At 41.9% G+C, this 25,999-nt stretch overlaps 1 protein-coding gene across 2 annotated transcripts in view; it reads left to right on the top strand.

Annotated features, from left to right (window-relative positions):
- Positions 1–25,999, top strand: part of DOCK8 (dedicator of cytokinesis 8) — a 218,192-nt gene that overhangs the window by 53,203 nt on the left and 138,990 nt on the right. For both annotated transcript variants that reach the window (XM_028117339.2, XM_028117340.2), the window contains 3 exons: positions 6,307–6,482; positions 9,011–9,082; positions 24,168–24,291. In XM_028117339.2, the coding sequence (XP_027973140.2) occupies positions 6,307–6,482; positions 9,011–9,082; positions 24,168–24,291 (372 nt within the window). The remainder of the gene's footprint in view (positions 1–6,306; positions 6,483–9,010; positions 9,083–24,167; positions 24,292–25,999) is intronic.

Genomic DNA, 25,999 nt, shown 5'->3' with positions numbered 1-25,999 from the left:
ATGAACCTGAGAGGTAGCTGAAGGAAGAGTATTATAGTTAGAAGGAACAGCACGTGGGGCGCCTGGGTGACTCCGTTGGTTAAGCGACTGCCTTCGGCTCAGGTCATGGTCCTGGAGTCCTGGGATCGAGTCCCGCATCGGGCTCCCTGCTCGGCGGGGAGTCTGCTTCTCTCTCTGACCCTCTTCCCTCTCGTGCTCTCTATCTCTCATTCTCTCTCTCTCAAATAAATAAATAAATCTTAAAAAAAAAAAAAAGGAACAGCACGTGCAGAGTCCCCAAGGCAAGAGTATGTGGTCTGCTCCAGCGACAGCAAGGAAGTGGAGTATGAGCTGAGTAGAGTGGGCACGAGGAGATGAGATCAAAGGGAAAGCAGGGCTCAGAGACCTCAGAAGAACTTCAGCTCTTACTCTGATTAAGTTGGGAAGTCTCTGGAAGCATTGAGCCAGAGGCCAGGCATGATCTGACTTTTTATAAAGATGACTTATAGAGTTCCTTTTATAAGGATCACTGTGGTTGCTATGTGGAGAGCAGACTAGGGTGGGGAGGGTGTTAGGAAGTTGTCACAGTAACTCTGGAATAGGGTTATAGAGAGTGATGCCAGTAGAGAAGGTGAGAAGGTTGGATGCTGAATATATTTCAGAAGTAAAGTGGATGGGATTTTCTGATGGACAGTATGTAAGGTGTAAGAGAAAGAGAAAAACCCACAGTGACTCTGAAGGTTTTGCTCTGGGCAACCAGCAGAATGGATTTGCCACCCCCTGATATGCCAAGACTTGGGAGATATGGGAAGAAAAGATCAGCAGGCAAATTAAGAATTAGTTTTGAATTTGTTGTGTTTGAGAGTCCTATTAGACCACCAGATGGTGATGTTTGGATGTAGTTGGAAAAGTCAAGCTGGATTTCAGGGCAAAGATATAAATTTGTAATTTAAAAAAAAAAAAGGTATTTAAAGCCATGGGAGTAGATGAGCTCATCTGGGAGTGAATGCAGATTGAGAAGCAAAGACATTTTAGGACTGAATCCTGGAGTACTGCATCATAGGAAGAGAACCTAGAAACAGTAGAGTGACCAACCATCCCAATTTGTTTCCTGGTACATGAACTTTCAGAGACTGTGTCACCCTCCATCTGAATGAAGTATTGCAAGAAAGAGGGAGTGATTAACCGTGTCCCATCCTGTAGATAAACCAGGACTGAGCATTGACCACTGAATCTGGCAACAGGGGCGTCTTGGGTGACTTTGACAAGACATCTCTCATGAACAGCCAAGTAGATTTGAGGACCACCCTCCATAGGGGTACACACACATGAGGGTACTGGGCCAGTACCCCTGGAGACACCGCACCTCTACCCCCAGCCCTGCACAAAGCAGCATGAAGCAACCCCGCCCCCCCAAAGCTGTAACAAAGGACCCTTGTGATTACCTGTCATTTAACCTGTTTTTCAGCATCCTTATTTGTGAAGTGTCACCCATATTTGCTATTTTAATCCGCTATCAGTGTGCTGTCTGTATACTGCACTGTGCTAGGAGCTATACAGATTCATTTTAAACAGATACGGTTCTGGTGCTGTAGGAATTGTCAGTTTCAGAACACATTGAATCCAATTCATGTCCGGAGAAGTAGCCTTTGATGTGCATTAGGGGACAAGGAAAAGCTCAAACCCCCTTAATTAAAACATGGATGTCTGGCTGTGAATAATTGAAGCGTTTAGGGTATTTATAATCTTTTTGTGTGTTTCTGGTCTTCTGTCAATGAGGCCTCTGCAAAAAGTAACTAGAGAGAAAGAGTGCACAAGTCTTCACTAGAGAAGTGTTGAAAATTGCTTCCGGGGCAGTGACTGTGTCTCCTCACCTAGAGCTGGACCACGGTAGGACCCCAGGAAGTATTTGTTAAATGAATGGAAGTAGACAGATTAGTCCAGGTTTAGTCAGAGCAGTGGAACCAGGAGGAGATGCATATGCACGGATATTAAGGAGTTGATTGCAGAGAACTGGCTTACCCACTGGTGAGGGCTTGGCCTAGCGAGTCCACAGAGCAGTCAGGAAGGCAAGATCATAAGCAAGCTGGAACTCCATGGGCCAGAGCTCAAGCCTGGAGTCCCTGAACTAGGAGGCGGCTGTCAACTGATTAAGTCAGCATCCACCTGATTAAGTCAGGCCACCCAGGGGAGTCTCCCTTTACGTTGACTTAAAGTCAACCGATGAGGGACTTTAACTACATTAGTAATATCCCTTCAACAGCAGCACCTAAATTAGTGTTTGGTTGTATCAGTAGAAGGTGTATGTATACTCCAAATTAGCTGTAGCAAGAGAAAAATCCTGGAGTCCACTCTGACTAGAACCATACTAGGAAGTAAATTTGGGGAATATGGTTCAGCCTAGCAAAGTCAACAGTCATGATAGATAAAACCTGATTTAGGATTATTTGTCGTCTTAAGAGCTTTCTGTTATAAAAAATTAAAAAAAAAAAGGTTTTGTTTTTTTTAAGGGTTTTTTTGTTTTGTTTTTTTTTGGTTTCTATTTTGATTATTTGGGGTTTTTTTCTTCTATTATTTTAACAAGTGATGGTGGCAGTGTCGTAATTCATGGTATAAGGGGACTTTCTTGGAATTACTTTGGATTATACCATTTAATCTAGTCTTGGGTCTTCACTGACTAACAGGCCACATGTACTCAACAGCAGAGAAAACAAAATAGTTAATTTTCCTGTCTGGCTTTAAAGTTCCCAAGAGCCCCGGTCTTGCCTTAAGGACTGACCTTAGACCATCCCCCCAACCCTGTTCTCAAACTTCAGCCCCCAACGAAATAAAATACCACTGCAATTCTGTTCAATATTTGTTTCCTCCCTTTGCTTATCCCTAGATCAGCATAGTGTATGTGCTTGTGTGTATGTGTTGATTGCTTCAAAATAAAACCAACTCTTGAGATGCAGACTTCAGAGAGTTTAGAAAACAGAAATCTCTTTTGGTTCCTGTTTTGGTTTTTTTTTTAAGATTTTATTTATTTGACAGAGAGACACAGCAAGAGAGGTAACACAAGCAGGGGGAGTGGGAGAGGGAGAAGCAGGCTTCCCGCTGAGCAGGGAGCCTGATGCAGGGCTCGATCCCAGGACCCCTGGGATCATGACCTGAGCTGAAGGCAGACGCCCGATGACTGAGCCACCCAGGCGCCCCAGGTTCCTGGTTATTATGTGACTTTGCAAGCAGAACTTCCTCGGAGACCCTTTTCACAGTACTTGGGGTCTCCACCTACTTGCCAAAGGCAAGAGTAGTTTACATCGCATTACGAACGGACAGTTTCCTCCTTTGTCCATTTCAGTGTAGAAAGAGTAGGGGAGAGTAGTCAAATGTCACCTTGTCTGTTGCGCTGGAACCATACTCAGTAATTCTCTCATATGGTTGATGTTTACAGTCTGCTCAGTCCTGAAATATATGTGACCTCAAGAGTTTGACTTTACGATCAATCCCGTATATCGATTACACTTGGCACATGGCCCCACATTAGTGCTCAGTGAGGTTACTGTGTCCTTTATCATGGCTGCCCTCTTCAAACATAGCATGATTTATCTGTGAGAATGTGGCAAGCTGCACCATCTCATGGCTGACTAGAGATCTCTGGAAAAATGCTGGAGAGGAGCTACCTGACTCTTCTGTACCCACCCCACCCCCGCCCGGCTCAGTGACTGGCATTCAGCAGACACTCAGCAAATCCTTGCTGAAGGAGGGAGTCATCCGTCCTTGTCACCCAGGTTCCTAGACAGCCTGTCCTGTAGGTAACAGGTGCTGCTCTCATCCAGGTTTGTCATCATTTGTAGCTCTGGCTTTCAGGGTCATGATAAGTAGACTACGTTGGCTGGACCCGAATTTTCTTCTCTCCGATGATTTTGCACAAATGCCATTTCTCCGTGGAAGCTTCTACTTACTAGTGATTAATGCTAGCGTCAAATTGTGCTTCAGTATAATTTTTAAGTATATATTTAAAGTGTCTCGGCTTGAGGGATTGACATTCTTCATAATAAATTTACATTTGTTATTACTGTAATTAATTAATTAATTACCTTATGTCATTACTTTGAGCAGCTGGGCTCATGAGAAATACAAAGTGGAACTTGTGGGTAGGGTGGTAAATGTAGTTTTCACCCTCTTCCAAACACACTTACTATTGCCTTGTGTTTTAAGTGTTTCTGGAAGTAGAGATTCCCTAAAATGCCTTCAAGAGAAAACACAACCACTGTGGTTAAGAACATGAGTCCGCCTGGGTTTGAATTCCAGAGGGCCTCCTTCCCAGCTGTGGAGCCGTGGGCAAATTATTAAATCTCTAGCCTTCAGTGTCCTCATCTGTAGAATGGGGTTAATAAGAGTGTGTACCTTATAGGCTTTAGTGAGGATGACATGACATAATGTATATAATGACCTAGCCAATTTCTTGGCACATAGTAAGTGCTCCATAATTACTGCCTTCATGGGTATCAACTTTGCAATAATAAGATTGGGTATGCAAAAAATGCAGTTTTCTATTTCAGTTCCTGACTCGGAACGCTGTGTACTGGTTTGTGGTAAGGGGTGGGAAAATCCACTTTCTCCTTTGGGGTTGGTTGGTCTTAGGCAGGTCTGCATAGACAATGCCTGCCATTTTCTCTGGCAGAGGTCACTAGTGGCCCCTTGCAAACTCTGTCCCCACTTGGCTTCTGTACAGGCTGATCTCCAGCTCCCTGAGCCCCTGCTGGTCCCTGTCTCTTCATTTTGAGAGGCACCCTCTAAGGCCTATGGTCTTCTCCTTAGCTGACCTGCAGGTCCCCCCGAGAAATTTCCGTCTTTCTGTCACAGCATATGGGAGCCATGCGGAGCTAGAGATGTCTCTGCTCTCCTCCACCAAAGTATATCCTGTTGCTTCCCTTCTGCCCCCTTTGTCCCTGCGGCCCAGGACATTATGTAAGCCAGCCACCTTCCAGAATCTCAGAGAAGAAGGAGGGCACGCGTTGCCTCAGTTCTTTGTCCTCAGTCCCCAGCATGTCACTCAGGTCTCCACCACGACCAGGAACGGCAAGCGCGGGAGGAGGGAGGGCAGCAGCCTTCTCTGATTTTATGTCCTTTTGCCTCTTGAACAGCAAGCAGCGCACTGTCCCTCCTCTCCAACGTGGAAACCCTCACATCGAGTCTGGTGTATGGTATCAGGCTGGTGAAAAACCAGTTTTGTTAGCATTTCCTTTGGATCCGGCCTCATTTCACATGGAGGCAGTACGAGTTGAGAGTCTGGAGTGTTTGTTTTATTGGTCCATGGTCGGGGGTGGGGGAGTAGAGAACAGTACCTCCCTGGGCTGGTGATTCCAAGTAGCCTGCCGTAAATGATCCCCACGGAGCTGCTGGTATTCTCATCATTCCACAGCTCCACTCAGTCTGATTCGTTTACTTCCTTAAGGCAATGGTTCCTGTTTGGGGACTTCACAGACAAGAAAAAAAAAAAATAGTTGCTTAATTGCCAACTTTTTCTTTTATCGACCAGAGAAAATTTTATTTCGAATTACCATCCACTTCTGTCATTGCTTTTGTCCTTTCCCACTGCACGTGGATATAGTAGAAGAGCAAAACAAAACAATCCTTTAAAAGGGAGTACGTTAAAAAATAAATAAAAATAAAAGGGAGTACATTTAGGCCTGGGTAAAATCAGCCAGTTGCCTTTAGTTTATTCATTTAACCCCAGCCCCGGTGAAAGTATCTTCCTGCCCAGCAGGAGTCAGTCCAGAAGCCTCTGGAAATCACCACCACCAAGTCTGGCTCACCGTGGGCTGTGATTATGTATGAAGTGCTTTCAAGAAGCAACATATAGGAAAAGTCAGGCCAAAGGAAACACGGAGTCTCAATGCTCACACAGAAGGAGTGTTGCGTTTGCCCGAATTTCTGGAAAATTGCCTCCATGCACTACTTCACTGTATTGGGGTAAACATGGCCTCAGAGAGCTTTTGCAGGGGAAATTATAAAATTCAGCAAAGCCTCGTGATCTCATTTTGGATCTCCTCAGGATTCCTCATCAAGATGCAATTAAGCAGAGAAAAATTCTGCCTTGGGGTGTGATTTGGGTGCCGCACCGTGTTCTGACTTGACTTTCCGTGCAGTGTCTCTTTCCCTTTCCGTATCACTGCCTCTGTGTCTGACAGGCCCCTCGGAAGACTGCTCCACCGAGTTGTGCACTCGGAGCCAAGCCCTTGCTGAATGGAAGGGGCAGGCCTGGGGCTCGCCGACTGTCGCCTTGGTGCTTTTCCTGGAAACCTTGTGGGAACCTGCTTTTCCTTCTCCTTATCTCTGCAGCCTCAGTTTTATGACCCGGTGGAGCCGGTGGACTTTGAAGGACTTCTGATGACACAGCTGAACAGCCTGGATGCGGAGCTCGCCCAGGAGCTGGGAGACTTCACCGAAGATGACTTGGACGTGGTGTTCACGCCAAAGGAATGTCGCACTTTGCAGCCTTCTTTACCGGAGGAAGGGTAAATCCTGTTCCTAAACTGTAGATGTGTGTGATGTCATGACTGTTATTGGTGAGCAGGGGAGATGCCTTAAGTCTGGACTTCTTTGGAAACTAGTTACTCAGATCCATTAAGGTGTGCAGGATGACTACATATTACTAGCGCCCGTGATCGTTTTTAAATTGGTTTGACCAGAGGCTTTGAAAAGGCATGTGGGGACTAAGCCAGTTAAGGGGATGCTCAAGGAGAGGAGGAGAGGTGCAGGGGGAGGTCTGGGAGCCTGGACCTTGGGCGACTCCCGTGAGCTTCCAGAGCCTCCGTTTCTCCATTTGTAAAAATGTCAAGTTTTTCAGTAATCATCAGTGAAATGATTCAGAAGCATTTGAATTGTTTCCACCTAAGAGACGGGATCGAGTCACAGACAAGTTCAACCCACATTTACTGAGCATCTACTATGTGAGTAGGGCAAAGTTCCTTCCTGGGAAGAAAGTTTTGCCAAGTGGGGTGACAGTGGGGAAAGCTCTGTAGAGTGGATATGTGAAGAGCTGGTTAGAGCTTGAGTTTCTACAGTGGGTTAGTCTATGTGTTTCTAGGTGCGGGCATTAGCTCTCAGTAGCGAGCAATGGAATTATATCCCAATGAAACTCTTGTTACTTCCATGGTGGAAAAAGCAATACCTCTTTAGAGGTTTAAGATGAGCTTTTATTTGCATTTATTTTCAAAACAAAATTAAGATACACATCTCTCCTGGACATTTTCAACCTCATCACCTTCCCCAAAAGAAGTCCCCAGAAGGAGATCATGAAACACAGTCCCCGCCCCAGTACTGTGCAATATATTCTAGTTCTCGTTTGGATTTTCTTCCATCATAGTTTAAGGATGTGGGGTGACAGTGATACGGGGTTGTCATGAGTCTTTGCTCTCCTGTTTCGATAGTTCTTATTCACACAGGAGAGCTTGTCAAGTGCTCAGCTCAGACGTTTTAGAAATATTCACTCCCCAGAAAACAAACAGTGGGAAACATTTCTCCCATTGTCAGCCCATTTATTCAAGGGTAACTTTCATGTAGGTTAGGTCTGTTTTTTTCACCGTTGAGAGAATCATTTCATATCATTTCCTTGTCTGAAATTTATGGTTACTTATTTAATTATTTTCAAACGAGGTCAGAGTCTGGGAAAATCCTGTTTAAGATACTTAAAATAAATTTAGAGATAGGATTTTTGAATTTTGGTTAAAGAGGCAGGGTTTTTTTCCATAGCATCGGTAATTTAGTATAATATTGCCTTGCGATCAGAACTTCTAGCTCACACTGTCTGATGACTTTAAAACATCCTCTGCTATTTCAATCATTGCCCCAAAGTCTGCCATTATAATCAAAACCCAGGAAGGCATCATCGTCATCACCAGAGTAAACAACAGCTGATTCCCATTGATCCAGAACTTCATGGTGAGCTCTGACGGTGTGCTGGTTCGAAGCCTGCACTCCACAGGTGAAAGCGCTGGATTTAAGTCCCTGCTCTTCGCCTGCTGGGTGATTGTGAGCCAGGTCCTTCTCATGTCATTCTTCTGCAAAATGAGAATAATAGTGCATGCCCATGCCCTCGGGAGAATTAACTGAGTTTTTTCAAAAAGAGAGAAATAACCGAATTAACATGTGTACAGTGGTTACATCAGTACCTAGTACATGGTAAGTGGGTCGGAGGCATGAGCTATCCTCCATCGGTCCTACTATGTGCCAGACACACTTCTAAGCACTTCCCCATTGGCTTAGTTAATCATCACAGCTCTCTGAAGGAGGCACTCCTCTATGAATAGTACTCTAAGATGAGGACCCTGAGGCATAGAAGGATGGCCCGAGGCCGCGTAGCTAATAAGGGATGGGGCTAGGGTTTGGGCAGTCAGTATTTACTATGTAGTGTTTAGACCCATTCATCTCTAATACCAAAACACTTGGAAAAACAGCAAAAAGCTTTGCTACTCTGTGGAATTGGTTATTTCAAGACTATGACGCCCTTGGAGAGTATCTCCCATGGCACACTCTTAGGCAGGTATGACAAGAACTGCCCCAATTAAGACTCACCGACCAAAGCCAGTGTCAACTCCTCAAAGCACAAGACAGCTGTTCTTCATGGCTTTCCGAAAGGGAAATGTGCATGCCCTAACAAGGTTATACATGAGCAAAAAATATGCCCAAATTACCCCTGTGAGAACTTGGTATTTATGCTTATTTTTCTGGTTATGTATGTGATCACAGCTAGTTCTACCTGTCTGGTGTTGGAATGCCTTTAAGGGATAGTTATAGTTTAACATGATTCTCTATAATAAAGAAAACCCACAAAGCATCAAATGCCAGCGTGTTTGTCTCATCAAAGTAAAAATGCTATCGCCTGAGGAATGCTCCAGACACTTGATGAATGGGGAGGAATGCCCCTGGCGTTCTCGCTTGATACGGAGTTGAATCATGCTGCTCTCCTTGGTTATGATAAGGGATTGTTTTGTTGTCTTTATCTGGTACTAACATGATTTTATTTCATTTTCCACCTCATTAGGGTTGAACTGGACCCTCATGTCAGAGACTGTGTTCAGACTTATATTCGGGAATGGCTAATTGTGAACCAAAAGTAAGCTCCTTTTTCTTTTCTCTTTACATATATACATATGTTGTTAGCTTTTATAGTTGTTTTTTAATGAACATTTTCAGGTGCAGTTCTAGGTTTACAGGAAAACTGCATAGAAAGTACTGGGGGTTCTGGTTTACCACCTCCCAACAGTTCCCCTTATTGTTAACATCTTGGAGTTGGGGTTTTATTAGTTTGTTTGGTTTGGTTTGGTTTGGGTTTTAGTTTGTTTGTTGCACACGTGCCCGCACTGACTGTTCCAAAGGAATTTTAGCAAGGAGGTGACTTTGTAAATACAAAATACAAAATTCATGAGTAATGAATGCGGATTGACTATCTTGTGCCCTATTCAAAGACCTGCTAAGGCTCTGTACTACCTACTCTATCAGATATCAACTCTGCTGGTTTGTCTTTCAAGGGCTTTAATAATCTGGCCCCACTGTATGTATTGAAACTTATTTCCCTTACCTCCCAGATCCACTTCCTTTCTGCTGGGCCTGGTGCCTCTTCCTCACCATGCCTCCGCATAACCAGCTCAGTCCTACCTCCACACCTTGGCCATTGCCGTTCCCCTCTGCCTGTGCCCTCCGCTCTTTCCCCTGTCTGTCAGATCCCACCTATGGATTAAAGGCCAGGATAAATTTCTTTTTTTTTTTCCTTTATGCAGCCTTCTCTGACTGATTCATTCTTTCTTGGATGGACCTTACTTAAGATACATGATATATTTGTTATCACTGATGAGCCCATAGTGATACATTATTACTAACTAAAGTCCATAGGTTAATTCGGGCTCATCTTTTGTGCCCTAGGTCCTACAAGTTTGACAAATGTATAATGCCAGGTATCTACCATCGCAGTATCCCCTGCCCTAAAAAATCTTTTCTCACAATCATCTCTCCCTGGCAACCACTTACCTTTCTACTGACTGCATAGTTTTGCCTTGTTCCTTCACATCTCTTTGTAGCTGGAGAGCTCATTTCTTTTTTTCACTAATGAATATTTCACTGTGTGGATTTATCACAGTTTGGTTGGCCATTCACCTATGGAAGGAGAAAGTTACATTTTAAATATAAAGAATAGGGCCTTTTTGTTTTGTTCCCATTCTGATGAATTCTGAGGGGGAGGGGAAATAAATGAATTGAAACTTGGCCTCAGGTTCAAAGGTAACATTTAAATTTGTAACCGAGAAATAGATTACTTGCTAGGCTTCCCGTCAAAAGGGCCCTTCTCTCCTGGGTTAGTCAAATGTTCTACAACATTGTCTTGAGCTTTTTGTCTCTATGTCACTGACCTGGACAGTATTGTCCCATGAGAAACATGTAGGCACACGAAAATCCTCAGCCTGTGTGTATGTATGAGTTGGGGAGCAGGGCGGGGAGTGTCTGCAGACTGAGGACACATCCCATTAGAAAAAACATCAGAGAGCCTTTATCAAGACATAAATAGTTTGAAATTCTGCTCTCGGCACTTCTCCTGTACTCCAGTAAGAATTACTGTTCTGTGGGATAAACAGTGAAAGACTGTGGAGGTTGGGTTTTATCCAGCTCCTGGAAGTGTACCGTTGAATTTGTGCTGTTTTTTGGAGTAATGTCAGTAAGCATACTATTTTCAATAGCCGAGCAACAGAAAGCAACTGCTTATAAACAGCAATTAAGAGAAAGTTAGATGCTAATCCATCATGTGCTCTAATTTCCAACATGAATGGAAAACGAAGTTTGTCAGGTAGCCAAGTAAGATTATGCTTTGCTGGTAGTAAATAAAAAATTTCAGGACAAGTTGTTCTCAAGCTTTTAAATGTTATAATTAGAGATACTTTCTGGATATTAAGGTTCTAAAAAGTCTGAGAAGGAACAATAAATAGAAAGGTCCGTTTTACTACACTTGGTTTCTGTTTGCTTCTTGGGACGCTGTTTTGTTTTGTTTTTTTAAATTCCTCATAGCAATTCCCGTTGGAATATTCTTTTTTTGCCTTCTATGTTGCACAAATGTAAAAGAAAAAAGGACTCTTTCGGAATACTCATTTTAGAAATTTTAGAGATTGTAGGGAAACAAAAGGAGAAAAAAACACTTAATTTACTATAGACAGATAACTGCCATTAACATTTGATACATAGCCTTCACATCATATTTCTTTGTATATATATTTGTATAAAAACTAAATCAGATTATAATACTATTTTATAGCATGATTCTATTTTGGGTTTTTACAGTAACTGGTGATTATCTCTGTTTGCTATTACATACTCTTCCTCAACCCAATTTTTAGTGGTTGCGTGATGTATTTACATCAAAATTCACTTAACCAATTTTAATGTTTACGAGTCCCTGAATTTCAGGGTTATACCCCAATACAGTAACATCTTTGTGCACATCTATGATTTTTTTACCTTCAGAATAAATCCCTAGAAGAGGGATTTCTCTGTCTAGGGTTATGCACGAACTTAAGGATTTGGGAATAATATATCAGAAAAATTATCAACAATATGTGCATGAATCCTCAAAAATATTGGATGTTATCTTTTAATACATTTCCAATTTTACTTGTAAAGAGTCTATCTTTTATTTGCATTTTTGTATTCTGAAATTGGGCAAAGCTTTGTCCATATATTAGTTGGCCCATTTGTAATTTTTCCTTCATGTCCTGTTTATTCTTGAAATTTGTGCACCTCTATTAATTTGTCTGGGCCTGTTTATCTCTAGGACTACCTTTATTTGTTAGGGATATTAACTGTTTGTCCAGCATATATTACAAATTCCTATCCATTGTGTTCTTTGCCTTTCAAAATCGCTCATAATTTTTTAACATTCAGAATTATTTATGTAATCAAATCTGTATTCATAATTTTCCCTGTGATTTCCATTTTTGCTGTCCTGCTTAAAATGTAATTCACAAACCTGATATTATTTACTGGGAATTTTAGATTAAAATGTTAATCCAAACCATTAGCCACTTGATTGCTGTTCTGTTCCCTTATGTGTCTCTATTTGTTTTTAATCTCTTCTGTAGGAACAATGATTATCCATATATTTATTTTATTCAAATTTTTGTGTCTTTTTCTTCCCCCATAAAACAAAGTGATATCTGCTTTAACTTTATCTTCGGCAACATATTGGGGATGGGGATTGCCATTGGTCCTGTTCTCTGCACACTTGTATAATGGGCCAGTTCCTTTCCCAGAAATTCGCTAGAAGTATGCAACTCTGAAACTCATTGTCAGTTTCTGGAAGCTTTGACTGGTGTTTAAGAGAGGAAGCGCCTTTTTCTATCCCACTGTTTGATTCTTTGGTACTCTGAATCTGATACTCCAAACAAACATGAAAATACATTCCTAGCACACACTCCTCCCAGAGATCATTCTGCCCCCATATGCACCTATAATATTTTATTTGTGGGGAAAATCCAATACACTGTTGCCAGACGCCCTTCATCTCCCAACCCTGCACACATTTTCAGCTCCGTTGTTTTCTGTGAGTTGTTTCTTAAACATTGCTGAATGATGGTAGAAAGAGAAAGGCCAAGGGAGAAAGGAGTGCAGCCAGGTGGAGCCTGGCCATGACTCCATCCATAAGCCTCTACCACGAAGAAGGAGCATTCAGATTTCTGGCTCATGTAGACCTTGACTGCTCAGGGCCTGGCAGGAAGGACAGTACGAAGTGTCTGTCTTCCTGTGAGTTCCCCTTTGGGGAGACAAAGCATGGGACATCATTCGGCCAGCTCCATCTGATCCACAGAGATTCTGTCCAGATTCGGGTATTAAGTTGTGTGCTCATCTGGGTGAGTTTCCTTTTTTCTGCATCCATAAACAGTGTACTGGGAAGTTGGAGAAGGACACTATAAGCTTTTTGGCCAGTTGTTACTTAGTGATTAAGTAGCTCCCCTTTGAATTTGTTATTTTATGTGTCAAACGATGCATGCTCGTTTTGAAAGAAATCAGGTCATGTAGACATGGATTAAGTAAAAATGGTCTCTTGTCTCATTCCTCGCTCACTCCCTGCCCTTCTCTTCAGCCCACTCATAATGCACGAATACTGTTGCTCTGCTGGCTTCCAGAGCTTTTCATGCCCTCACAAATATATGGATGGATATTTGTATTTTACATAAATATTATGTAAGTACCCATAGGTATATATGTTACATATATGTACAAAATATCATTTTTTTCCCAATAATAGCTTTGACATTCCTTCCATGTCAGAGGTCTCTCCCTCCCTGCCTGGTATTCCAGGGGTGAAGGAATGTATCATTAGGTTATCGAATCTTTCTCTATTGATGGACATTGAAATTGTGTCCATTTTTCACAGTTGTAAGTAATATCACGATAGACATCTAGGCACACCTGCGTGGACACATGTATGTGAGGATTTCTGAGGGTAAAAGTGGAGTCCGTGCACATGATGCATCCTCATAAGGACTGCCAATTTTTTTCCAGGAAAGCTCTACTGATTGACTCAATTACCAACTGGGCATGAAGCTGCCCTGTCCCTCCATATCCTTGCCAATGCTGGATATGATTGATCAAAATAAAATATAAATTCCTGAACTTGTATTCTTGTTACTGTAACTGGAAGCTACTATACCTTCTGAGTATTGTTTCTATCACTGAATTTCCTTCCCTCATCTACCCTAGAATCCCAGTTACATATATACCTGTCATATACCACCTGACTTCCTACTCCTAGGTATTTACCCAAGTGAACTGAAAACCTCTGTTCACGTAAACATCTATATGCAAATATTTATAGCACTTTTATTTGTGATTGCCAAACATTAGAAGCAACCCAAATCATACGCAATGGGGTAATGGATGACCAGACTCTGGTACATCCATACAATGGAATGCTACTCAGCAGTAAAGTGGAACAAATTACTCATGCATGCGGCAATATAGATGACTATCAGCTGCATTATGCAATGTGAAAGAAGCCAGACAAAAAAGATAATGCATGATTCTATTTGTATGATATTCTGGAAAAGGCAGAGCTGTAGGGACAGAAAACAGATCAGTGGCTGCCGGGGTCTGGGGGTGGGGAAAGGAATTGACTGCAAAAGGTCATTAGAGACTTTTGAGAGTGATGGAACTGTTCTAAATCTTGATTGTGGTGGTGATTACACAACTGTATGCATTTGTCACAACTCACTGAAGTGTCATCTAAAAAGGATGAATTGTAATTGTGCCCTAAAATCAATAGATGGAAATCTAAGATAGTTCCTGACAGTAATTAATTACTCATTAAATGTAAGCTCTGTTACTTTGCTATGGTTTATTATATTATTTCATAGAATGGTGGTTTCTCTGGAGCAGGAGTAAATGGATTCAAGTCCTGGCTCCCCAACTTACTTGCTGTGTGCCCTTAGACAAACTATTTCTTTTGTGCTTCAATTTCCTAATCAGAAAAACAGGAATTAGAATAGTGTCTACCACATAAGTTATAGTATATGCAATAAACAAATTAACATATGTAAAGTACTAAGATTTCTTGGCCTATGGTAATAGATTAGCTACCACTTATTATACTTATTAAAGAGTATTACAGAATATGGCCCAGTTGTCCCTGCCCAGATGACAAATAATTTCAATTAGACCTGTTAGTAAGATATTATATAAAAAAGGGAAAAAAAAAAAAACAAGGGACAACTCAGTGTTATTGAAGTTTTCATTTAATGATCCAGGGTAGATTTCCCCTCATAAGCACTATAATTTCTCTATTCTTGAAATTAAGATAAAGTTTGGAAAATCAGAAGGCTTTAGGGTTTATCTAGTTCCAATTCAGCCTTCCCAAAATATTCCTTTCAAGTGAAATAAGATATGAAAACTTCAGAAAAAGCATTTATATTAGCATGTCAAAGGAATGAACCAAAAACTCTGTCCCATATATTTTAATGTACTGTGAGGGGCGGGGGAAACTACCTTCCTCTGGAAGACCATACTTAATGAAGCCATTTCACCTTCTGTGGACATGTCTCTGTCATCCATAACCATGCAGTCAAACACTGATTTAGTTAGCTCTTTTATTCCTCAATTATCTCCTTGCTGATAATACATTTCTCTGTAATATCTAAGGATAGTCTTTTATGTCCTTGCTATCTGTGATAATGGCTTTGAATCCCACTTAGGGGGCAGGGGAGTAGAGTAATGACCACTTGTGTTCCCTCCCACGCTCATAATTCTATAGAGCAATTGCCACTCAGGTTCTATAATTGAGGCTTTTAAATCAGACAAAGAGTGCTGCCTATGAAGGATGGAGGAAAGTTCTCGAATTTCTTTTTCACTTAATAAGAAAAATTAAACTACACAGAAACAAAATATGTGATCTCCTTTTGGGGGAAATATGTTTTCGTACTTGAAATGTTTGTGGTACTTAGAATGGAAGATGCCCTGAATGGGTTCCATTCTTTCATGCCTATACCATAAAATGTGGTGTCATAGCTCTAAAAATAATAGTGCTTTTCTCTCCATGACTTTTGGAAATGACCCTTGATCTAATGAAGAGAATGGTGCCATGGTTGCTTGTTCATCTCATCTCATTTCTAAATATTTGATCATTTTGTTTGGATTGATGTTTGCAGGCATCTTTTGGATCACATTAAATACTTAAGCATTATTTCCTCTGCCATTTTCTCTAAATGAACTAAAGAGTGATTCACTTACATTGTGTTTGGTGTCTTGGTGGAAAGTCGAACTCTTAAGTAATTAAACTTGTTCACATGCTATTTATTCTTGGTGTATTATACACAGCGACAGTGAAACATTTCATGAGTGTTATGAGCAACATCGTAAAAGCCCTTAGACTTTGCTTTTCATCCTGGGTGATTAAGGTAATTCTGAAGGAAGGAAGGTCGTGCTCAAGGAGAGCTGGGACATCAAGGAATGGGGTATCATCTGTTTTATTACTCCATATTTTACTCCCAGTGAACTGATAAACAATTAAAATTCAAACACATCAGTGCATATAATTCAGTTACTCCCAAAACACCATAAAAATGTCTCCCTGATCAATAATTGCTTATTATGACATGCATTTGTCGTGCTGGCTGTCAAGGTGTTTAGCTATTTGCTTTCTAAAAGTACAGAAAGCAAGCAAGCCTCATCAGCCTGTGCAGTTACAAAGAGCAATCCAGCTGTGGAAATCACTGAGCCACTCCTGAGCTGTTACACACACGCTCCCATCCCTGCAAATCCACACCCCCGGAAGCCCAAAGGCCAGGGCTTCCGTGAAGACTTCCCTGACCTGGCCGGAAGAAATGGCTCCCTTCTGTGAATTTTCAAAACATGCTGTTTGTATTTCTCTTAGAAGTTCTTGTCATATTCTACACTGTATTCTTTTTTTTTAAAGATTTTATTTATTTATTTGAAAGAGAGAGCACGCGTGAGCATGAGCAAGTAAGAGCAGGGGGAGGGGCAGAGGGAGAAGCAGACTCCCCGCTGAGCAGGGAGCCTGACATGGGGCTCCATCCCAGGACCCTGAGATCATGACCTGAGCCGAAGGCAAACGCTTAGCCGACTGAGCCACCCAGGCGCCCCTCTACATTGCATTCTGATTACTTGTCTCAGTGTTTCCCCTGCTAAATATGTGGTATTTCTCAATAGACTATGACTTCACTGAGGACAGGGACTCCTTTAAAGCTAGGATTCTTGTGTATTCCCCTTTACATCCTCTTTGGTGCCTTACTCTCAGGAGTTACTTTATAAACATGTGTTGAATGGGAGAACGAATGAAACTTGAACAAGCAAATATCCATATCGTGTTCCTCTAAGACAAGTGTTCTCAGATCTATCAGACCCAACAGCGTCTTTCTGTGTAATGATTATTTTATAACGCCACCTTTATCACCCACGAACTTTGTCATTTGTAGAAGTCAATAAAATGTCCCAGCTGTTACATAAAGGAGAAATAAAAGAAGCAGAGTACATAAAATAGCAGGCATGTAAATATGCTAATGCTTGAACACAACTCCACCAGAGAACTTAGTAAAATAGCTGTTTACAGCTGTGGGAACCATCACTATGAGTATCACGCCACCCTCAAAAGCAGACTGCAACACGTGTGTTGTATGGGTGACTCAAATACCACAAGCAGCATTGCTGTTAGTAATGTGATTTTCCAAAATGCGGGAAAGCTCTTGGTAGAGATCTGATCGACAGAGTTTAATTCCCCCTACATTTATATGGTAGTTATTTTGCTGGAGAATTCAGTGCAAAAATACTGGGGGCCTGGCTCACATATTTACAGGCTGGCTTTTCACCTCCATGAATGTCTGGCAGGGCATTTGATAGTTGTGTTGGATGCTGATAGATGTGTTGGGATGGTTCTTCATTGTGTGGGATGCCCCATGCATTTCAGGATGTGAAATGTAGTAGTACACCCCAGTCATTGAGACAATAAAAAATGGAAGCATTAATTGCCCTCATTTGCGATTAAGCCATCAGAAAATTGGAATCCCCAAATCCAAAGCAAACCACAGTTTTAGCAGCACACTGGAAAGCGAATCCACTAAGAATTCCTGAAAGGGATGGAATAGAATGGAACAAGTTTATTTTTTATTTTTTTTTTAAAGATTTTATTTATTTATTTGAGGGAGAGAATGAGATAGAGAGAGAGAGAGCACGAGAGGGAAGAGGGTCAGAGGGAGAAGCAGACTCCCTGCTGAGCAGGGAGCCCGATGCGGGACTCGATCCTGGGACTCCAGGATCATGACCTGAGCCGAAGGCAGTCGCTTAACCAACTGAGCCACCCAGGCACCCTAGAATGGAACAAGTTTAATGAGGACAGCAACCTCACTCGGGTGTTAATTGGTCTTTTCGGAGAATTCTACAAGTGAAATCCTAAAGTGAGTCCTCTTCCAAGTTCTACTTTTGCTTTTGGTAAGAAAGTAAATTTCCCATATAAAAATTATATAGGTCAGAAATAAAGATGTTTGGAGACTTTAAAGTCAGCATCTCCATAAAATATGCTCATCTAGATTATAACACTTGCATTGGTGTTATCTAATGGTATTGTCATTGCTACTACTAATAATGACTATTATTTATTGAGCTGGTATGTAATTATCTTAACTGAGATGGTCAGAAGCTGAGCTTGAGATAGGGATTCAGGTGCACATGATTTTTGAGAGTGTTCTCTTTAGGAAAAGCTGGTGAGGGAATGAGGGCAGTAAGACAAAGAAGCAGAAGGAGTCAACTCAGGGTAAGGGCACAGATATATTCTTGGCCGATATACAGGGTGCCCTGGAGGGACCACACTACAGAGTTTTCCCACCATCCAACTTTGAGGCAAGGTGTGGGAATATTGTACCCCTCTATCAGTCAGACATTGCTCACAACCACCGAGCCAAACTGGGAAGTTAGAGGGCTGGCGGGTAGAGTGAATCGCTCAGGTGTCTCTGGACATGAGAGCTCCTATACTCACAGCAGCTACAGAATGGATGCACAGCCTGATAAATAGGACCCACTAACAGACTTTATTTCAATGCCAGACACTCAATATACTCTTTTCCTTTTATTTTGAAAAATCTCAAATATCCAGAAAACTTTCAAGTATAACACAAAGATCTTTTTCCCCTCCCCCAAACCATTTGAGTGTAAGTTGCCAACCTAATTCTCCATTACCCCTGAATACTTTAATGTCTAATTTCTGCAAACAAGGACAGTTTCCATCATAATTAGCATACAACCATCACATTCAGGAAATTCACACTGATACATTATTACCATCTAATCCTCAGACCCTATTCAGCTTTCACCAAATGTCCCAAGAATGCCCTTTAGAGCAAAAGGATCTAGTTGAAAGGCATGCATAGCACTTATATGTCACATGGCTTTAGTATTATTTACTCTGGAACAGTTCCTGAGTGTTTCATTGACTTTCATGACCTTGAGATTACAGGGCAGTAATTTTTTTTAGACATAATAAATTCCATTTGGATTTGATGATTGTAAAATGCACAATTCCTCATCAAACTTTTGGCTTATTTGTATCAATATTAAATCGTAGTTTCCTATTTTATTCAGTAAGTTTGAATCCAGTTCTGTGGTTTATTTTGATGCTCAGATTGTCCTCACTTTGACCAGTGTCAATCCCTCCAACTGGCCCTTGTGTCTTTTTCACATGCCCCCAAAGAGCCATTGATCATATACTTGCTTTTTGCCACAAGATATTCCAAGCTGATCTTACACTGTCCTTTCCTCACCCCTGGAATCAGTCATTTCTCCAAGCAGCTCTGACTCCTTTTAGGTGGAAAGTGGTACTTAGAAGCCAAGCTGGAGGTGTTGAGTGTGCTCATTTCTGTTAAGGTGTCACTCCTCCCATGTCTTCTCAGTGAACAGAGGTAGAGTGTGTGTGTGCGCGCGCGCACACACGCATGAGCACTGAAAACCACGAGTTCATGTTGATACATGCAATTCCAACATGACATCAGAGTATTCGTTCTAATTTTCTTCCCTTCCATATTTTTATCCCTTCTCAGAGGGTGAAAAACCTGACTCTTAACTGTCCTTAGTATGTTTGCTGACGTGATTAATCCTCTGATATGTAACCATTGCCCACACTACCCCTAACCCCCACACAGTTGGCTTCCTCCTCGTATTCTGGCTCTGACACTGACACCCTGCGACAGGCTTGCCCCTGTCGGATGGGCGCCATCCTCCCTGGGTGGTTGCCTTTTTTGACCTGCACCGATACTGAGTGCCAGGCCACCCCTCCGTAGAGACACCCTTGGCAGACTGCTCCTCCAGGTGCATGCCCTCCTTGTCCTACCCAGAATGTCTACTCTGTTATCACCTGCCAGGCTTTTCCAGGCTTGGGGGCAGCCCCCTCACACCATGTGGGTTCTGATTCTCCATGCCCGGCAGACCTTTTCCATGCATGTTCTCCTCACCCTGTTTGGCCTTCCAACTTCCCATTCTGGGCTTCCTCACCTACTGCCCATACTGAGGCACGGAGGATTACCTTGTTCTGATGTTTTTAGTGCCAAATTGTACAGGAGGGAGAGGAAGGAAAGGGAAGCGGAGGAAGGACAAGAAGAAGACGTACGTGTGTTGTTTTCCAGTCAGCACACGGGCTTTCAAAACGAGCAGTGTTATTCCTCATTTCACACCTGAGGAAACTGTGGCTCAGACAGGTTAAGTCACTTGCCTGTGGTCTCATAGCCAGTATGTAAGGACGCAGCATCTGAACCCAGGCCCTGAACTCTAGAGCCAAATTCTGTCTGCTTCACACTGGCTCTAAAGACTTTGGTCTTTAAAATCTGTTTGGTCCTAGGGCGCCTGGGTGGCTCAGTTGGTTGAGCATCTGTCTCTTGATTTTGGCTCACGTCATAATCTCAGGGTCCTGGGATCGAGCCCCAAATCAGGCTTCCCATTTGGCAGAAGTCTGCTTGTCTCCCTCTCCCTTTGTCCCTCCCCCAGCTTGCTCTCTCTCTCTAAAATAAACAAACCTTTTTAAAAAAGAAATAAAACGTGTTTGGTCTTTGGATGGTTCCCAAATATACAATAATAGTGTTTGGAGAAAAGGAATGCAGTTCTCTTGAGAAGCAATAGGTTTGTTCATTTTAAGAATAGTTTTTCTACCACTTGGCCCACTTCTGTACCTTTCTTTTGTCTGCACAGAGGCTCAACAGGAGCATGGCTTTATTTGGCTCAGTTGCCCACGTCGGGTAGTGAGGCTGGGGTTTCTGGCGGCCAGGGGCACTCAACCAGCAGCCTTACTACCTACCCGGTGGTGGTTTCTGCCTTCTGTGGCCGGCACTTCTAAAATGAGTCATCTTTACATCCTTGCCACTCTTACCCTCTCCCCCAGCCAGCTGTACCCCTGCGGCCACAAGAGAGCTTTGTGATAAAATGGGGAAGTAGATGCTAAATCTGGAATGAGGAAGGGGAGAAACATTTGCTCTGGTTTCATACACACACCCATGGAAGACGTTAGTCTTAATGCTTTCCATCCCCCAAATGCTGAGGGCTGGTGCATATATGGAGTTAGAATATATATATATATGAAATGAACTTTTAACACTATTCAGTGACTCATTTTTTTAATGTCCATTTGTCAGTGTCTTTGGGGTTCATTTAAATAACTCCAGAAAACGTTCTAACACAATGGAAGACCAAAAAAGAAAGAACACGTCTATTTGCATAAAATAGCAAAAGAGCAATAGCCAAATAAATTTGACTTCTTCCAGATTTAAGCATCTTTGGAAGAAAATTGGTTTGAATGTTTCCAGCTACAGTGTATGAACTTTTTCTCATAAAACCTTAAACCTGGGCAAATATCCTAGAATTCACCTCATGTTTATGCAACACCAGTGAAGAAACAGAGGCACTGAGGGAAGTGATTGAGGATGATGGGGGCAGGTGCATGGCTGTAAGGCTGTGATTGTGTGTGTGTGTGTGTGTGTGTGTGTGTGTGTGTGTGTGTGCGCGTGCGCTGTTCACTTGTCAGTAAACACTCAGAAATAGGTATACTTTATGAGACAAGAAATAAAGCTAAGGCAGATATAGTTCTTGTTGCCACGGCACACAAGGCCTTAAGTTAGGCTGCTTCCTGATTTTTATTTCTGTGGCCTGAGCAGGTGGCCTTGTGAGGAGACATGTGACATTGAATCTTTGGCATCAATACCCTTTGGAGTGTACAAGTCCCAAGAAAGGCAAAGGGCAGATGCCCAAGTGTGAAATTTTTGTTTTAATTTGTTTGCATTTGATTTTAGAATTAATTAATTAATTAATTTTGGGGGGGAGGGGCAGAGGAATCAAGCAGGCTCCATGTCCACGCCTGGCGCAGAGCCTGATGTGGGGCTTGATCTCACAACCTCGAGATCATGATCTGAGTCGAAATCAAGAGTTGGATGCTTAACCGACCGAGCCACCCAGGCACCCCTAGAATTAATTTATATTAATTAATTCCTTTGGGAATTTTCCCCCTTAAAATTGGATTCTTCGGGAAAAACAATCACAGATTCGGTGCATTGTAATTAACAACAGTAATCTTGGGACACAACTCACTGTTTACCACTATTTCAAGTTGGGTCCTTTTTCCCCAGGACGTTATATCACATATAGCTTTTTCTTTGAACCCTCAGAGAGAGTCCAAAAGCTATTTTATGCACTAGAAAAGCAACCCATCCAGCACACACATGCATGTTGCTGGGGAAGTTTATATTGACGAGAATCACTTTTAAAAAGCTAACAGGTTAAAAAAAAAAAGAAGGCAACAGATTTATGAAATCCTATGTGAGGCTCTCTCCCTCTCAAAGGTCTCTGTTCATAGAAAATAAATATTATAATAGAAAATAAATTTTGCTCACACATGTATCTGCTCTTCTTAACACTGCCATTTGCACACTTAGAGCAACTGGAACCAACATAATTTTCTTAAATATTTTAAGTAGTTATTACTTCTGGGAAATTGTTTGAAGGGGTCCCTCCAAAATACTTCTTTGCTAATTGATGTTTATGAACAATATGATATTTTATTTTATTTTATTTTATTTTATTTTATTTTATTTAAGATTTTATTTATTTATTTCAGAGAGAGAGAGAATGAGAGACAGAAAGCACAAGGGGGAAGGGGGTCAGAGGGAGAAGCAGACTCCCCGCCGAGCAGGGAGCCCCATGTGGGACTCGATCCCGGGACTCCAGGATCATGACCTGAGCCGAAGGCAGTCGCTTAACCAACTGAGCCACCCAGGCGCCCGAACAATATGATATTTTAAATTTCATTTATTTTGTTGGTGTTTAGGAGTTCCAAGCCCGAGATTATTCTGCGTATTTCTCTTGAAATCTTTTCTAAATGTTTACTCTTATTTCCTTATTCAGAGTGTACCTTACTCATTTATTTTTTTCAGTTCCCCAATTTGGCCTGCTGTTCACCCAGCCCCAGGAATACAGGTTTGGGGTCAGGGCAGTACAAATGGCCAAGAGACACTGAAGATGACGATTTATAGCAGATGTTGACTTGAATTAGTCACCAAGCCCATCTTGTCCCTCTTTGGGGGCTATTTCTTGTCTCCTTTTCCTCAAATTGCTTGTCTTGAGAGCACGATAAAATCTAAGGACAGAGCTTTTTTCTCCCTGTAGACAACACTGGGACATCTCCTTTTTTTTCCCCCCTTTAATTAACTTAATCAACTATAATTTATTGAATACCGAGTCTGTGCATAACCCAACATTTCACTCTCCCCAAGAGTTATAAACGTGGATCATTGCTAGTAGCTCCCCCACATCTCCTGCTTTATCTGTCTGCCATTTGATCTGCCTGATAAATCCTCACTCATTTCATATCCTTTTACCCACTTGCTCAGGGGTTTTTCTAATAGTGTGAGAAATCAAACCAAAGGGGCGGGTGGTTGTGCGGTTGACTTTGCAGCCTGTCTTCCAAGAAGACTTTGAGTCATAAAAACGGGGAATAGGCACGTTGGTTTCTACAGTTAGTATCTGACAGCCTCTGTCTGTTGCCTTTTTCACGATGGTCTAATTTCTTTCTCCAGTGACAGGGCTGGCCATTATATTTTAAACCCTTTTCATAGCTACACAGTTTTGGAATCCAATTTTAGTGGCGTGCACGGAGTGGAGATTGAGACTGTTAGCAGAGATTTTTGGTCTGTCCATCATTTCTTTCTATTTTTTCTTAATCATGTCCTGCCTTTCTAATTCATTGTGAAGATCACTGATGGGGACATTCAATGTTTTCCTCTATTTTTATCTTCAAATGATCTTTATTTGCAGCTCTGCACATTGCTAGATTTATTCCAGCCTCTTAACACTAGGGTCATAGTTTTTAGGGTCATAGTTTTTAACGTCAGCTTGGAGCCAAATGCCCCGCAGCTGAAATGACCACACCTCCGAAGTGGCATTTTCCCAGACCGGTCCTGCCTTTAATAAGGAGCCAGCCAGAAGGCAAGTCTGTATCTCATTACAGCAGAGTCTTGTATTAGGCCTGGTGCATAATTAGATGTGAGGAATTACAATCGGTCCTCTCTTTGCAAAGATCTTTCAGCGCTATGTCTACTCTCAGCCATTACTTTTATTTTTAACCTAATGCGTTTGTACCTCTCTCTCTTTCTCTCTCACCAAATTACGTATAACACCAAAAAAAGAAACCAAGGAAGTTCGGAGATTTGCGGCTTTAAAAAGACTGGATCCCGAAGAGATTTTCACAAGACGCTTCAGAAACAGACATTTGAGTCAGAGTCCTTGGAGGGCCATGAACCAAGCACGCAGGTATTTTCTATCAACAAACATGGTTACCAGGTTACTGGGCTGTTCTGCCCAGGGCATTTTGTTGGTGTTTTAACTAGAGAAAGGGCTAGACTCAGAGAATGTCAGAGTAGGAGGAACGCTACCGTCTGACTCAGTAGGGTTTTTTTTTTTTTTCCCAAACCTGTTTGTACCTACAGAAATTGGTGTTCAAATGAGAACCCACAAGTTCAATAATGAAAATAGGTAGAATCGGAGGGGGGGCCCTCTCCCCATAACAATTCCTGAGGAGACCCAGTGGTGCCTCTAAGGCAGGCTGTGGAGTGAGTGAAAATCCACACTGAGGCCAGTCTGCCCAGATTCTCTTCGTGATTTTGCTACATACTAACTCTGTCGCCCCAGGCAGGATCATTAACCTCTCCAGGCTTCCTCCCCTAGAAAACCAAGGATGATAGATAATAAAGCCATCTCATTTTATTATAATTTTTACTTTTATTTCCTTGTTCTGTTAATTTTTTTTGAGTTCACTTAAAAAACATATGTATATAAGTAAGTTATATCATCTGTACATGACATTTCAGGATGGGAAAGGAGAAATTAGGAAATATTTACATTAAAAAGGAGTGTTGGGTATGGAGACCAGCTGGTGTAAAGGGAGTAGTGCCTCAGGAGATCTGCTTGCCCGCCATCTTGGTGAACTGCTGTGTGATCTTGGGGAAGTCATGTTACCACCTGAGTCCACTCAGTGGGAAATGATGGGCTGCGCTGATCTCTTCCAATTTTAAATCTCAGCTCTCTGACTTTGACATTAGTTTAGGTTTGAGAATATTTAAACCCTTTGGGAAAAAATGGAAGCCGCTGAGCTAACGAGACAAAGTAATGTTTTGAACCTGGTACAATATGTTGAATGTATTTGAGTGATTGCTCTAGAAAAGGACAAACATGGTTAACTGGAAAGTTTGAGAACTCAGGCAGAGTTTCTGCGGAGGAATAGTTGAGCGTATATACTTTGTGCATCTGTTAAAATTATAGCCATCGAAATCTTCGAAGAGAATGTTGAAAATATGGCAAATACTAATATGTTAAACCAAAATCAAGAATCAAACTCTTGAATTTGGTAGGAAAGATATGCCTACAGAAATACAGAAGGTGATACCTTTGGGTACTAGAACTCTTGTATCTTCTTAAAAAGTATTCTTTTCTCAATTTTACACAGTTTCTATAACAAGTACTTACTAATTTTTCAGGGGAAGCTTTTTAAAGCATTTTTTGACTTATTTATTTTATAGAGAGAGTGAGAGAGAGAGCACATTCATGTGAGGGAGGGAGAGGGAGAAGAGAATCTCAAGCAGACTCCCCACTGAATGCAGAGCCTGACTTGGGGTTTGATCTCAAGACCCTGAGATCATGACTAGAGCTGAAACCAAGAGTCGGATGCTTAACCGACTGAGCCACCCAGGCGCCCCAAGGGAAGTGCACTGTCTTAGTCAACTTGGGCTGAATAATAGAGTACAATAGACTGGGGTAGCTAAAACACCAGACATTTATTTCTCACAGTTCAGAAGTGGGGAGGTCCAAGGTCAAGGTGTCAGCTGATTTGGTCCTGGTTTGCAGACACCTTGTTGTATCACCACACAGTGGAGACTGAGAGAGAGAGAACAAACTTTCTCATGTCTCTTTTAAGGGCACTAATTCCATTCATGAAGGCCCCATCTTCATGACCCGATCACCT

The sequence above is a fragment of the Eumetopias jubatus genome, unplaced genomic scaffold, assembly GCF_037043125.1.
Source record: "Eumetopias jubatus isolate StellerSeaLion01/CBP00866 unplaced genomic scaffold, mEumJub1_p1.0 scaffold_15, whole genome shotgun sequence".
NCBI lineage: Eukaryota > Metazoa > Chordata > Mammalia > Carnivora > Otariidae > Eumetopias > Eumetopias jubatus.
Note: the sequence above shows the minus strand (reverse complement) of the source record. Positions and strands in the feature narration are given on the sequence as shown.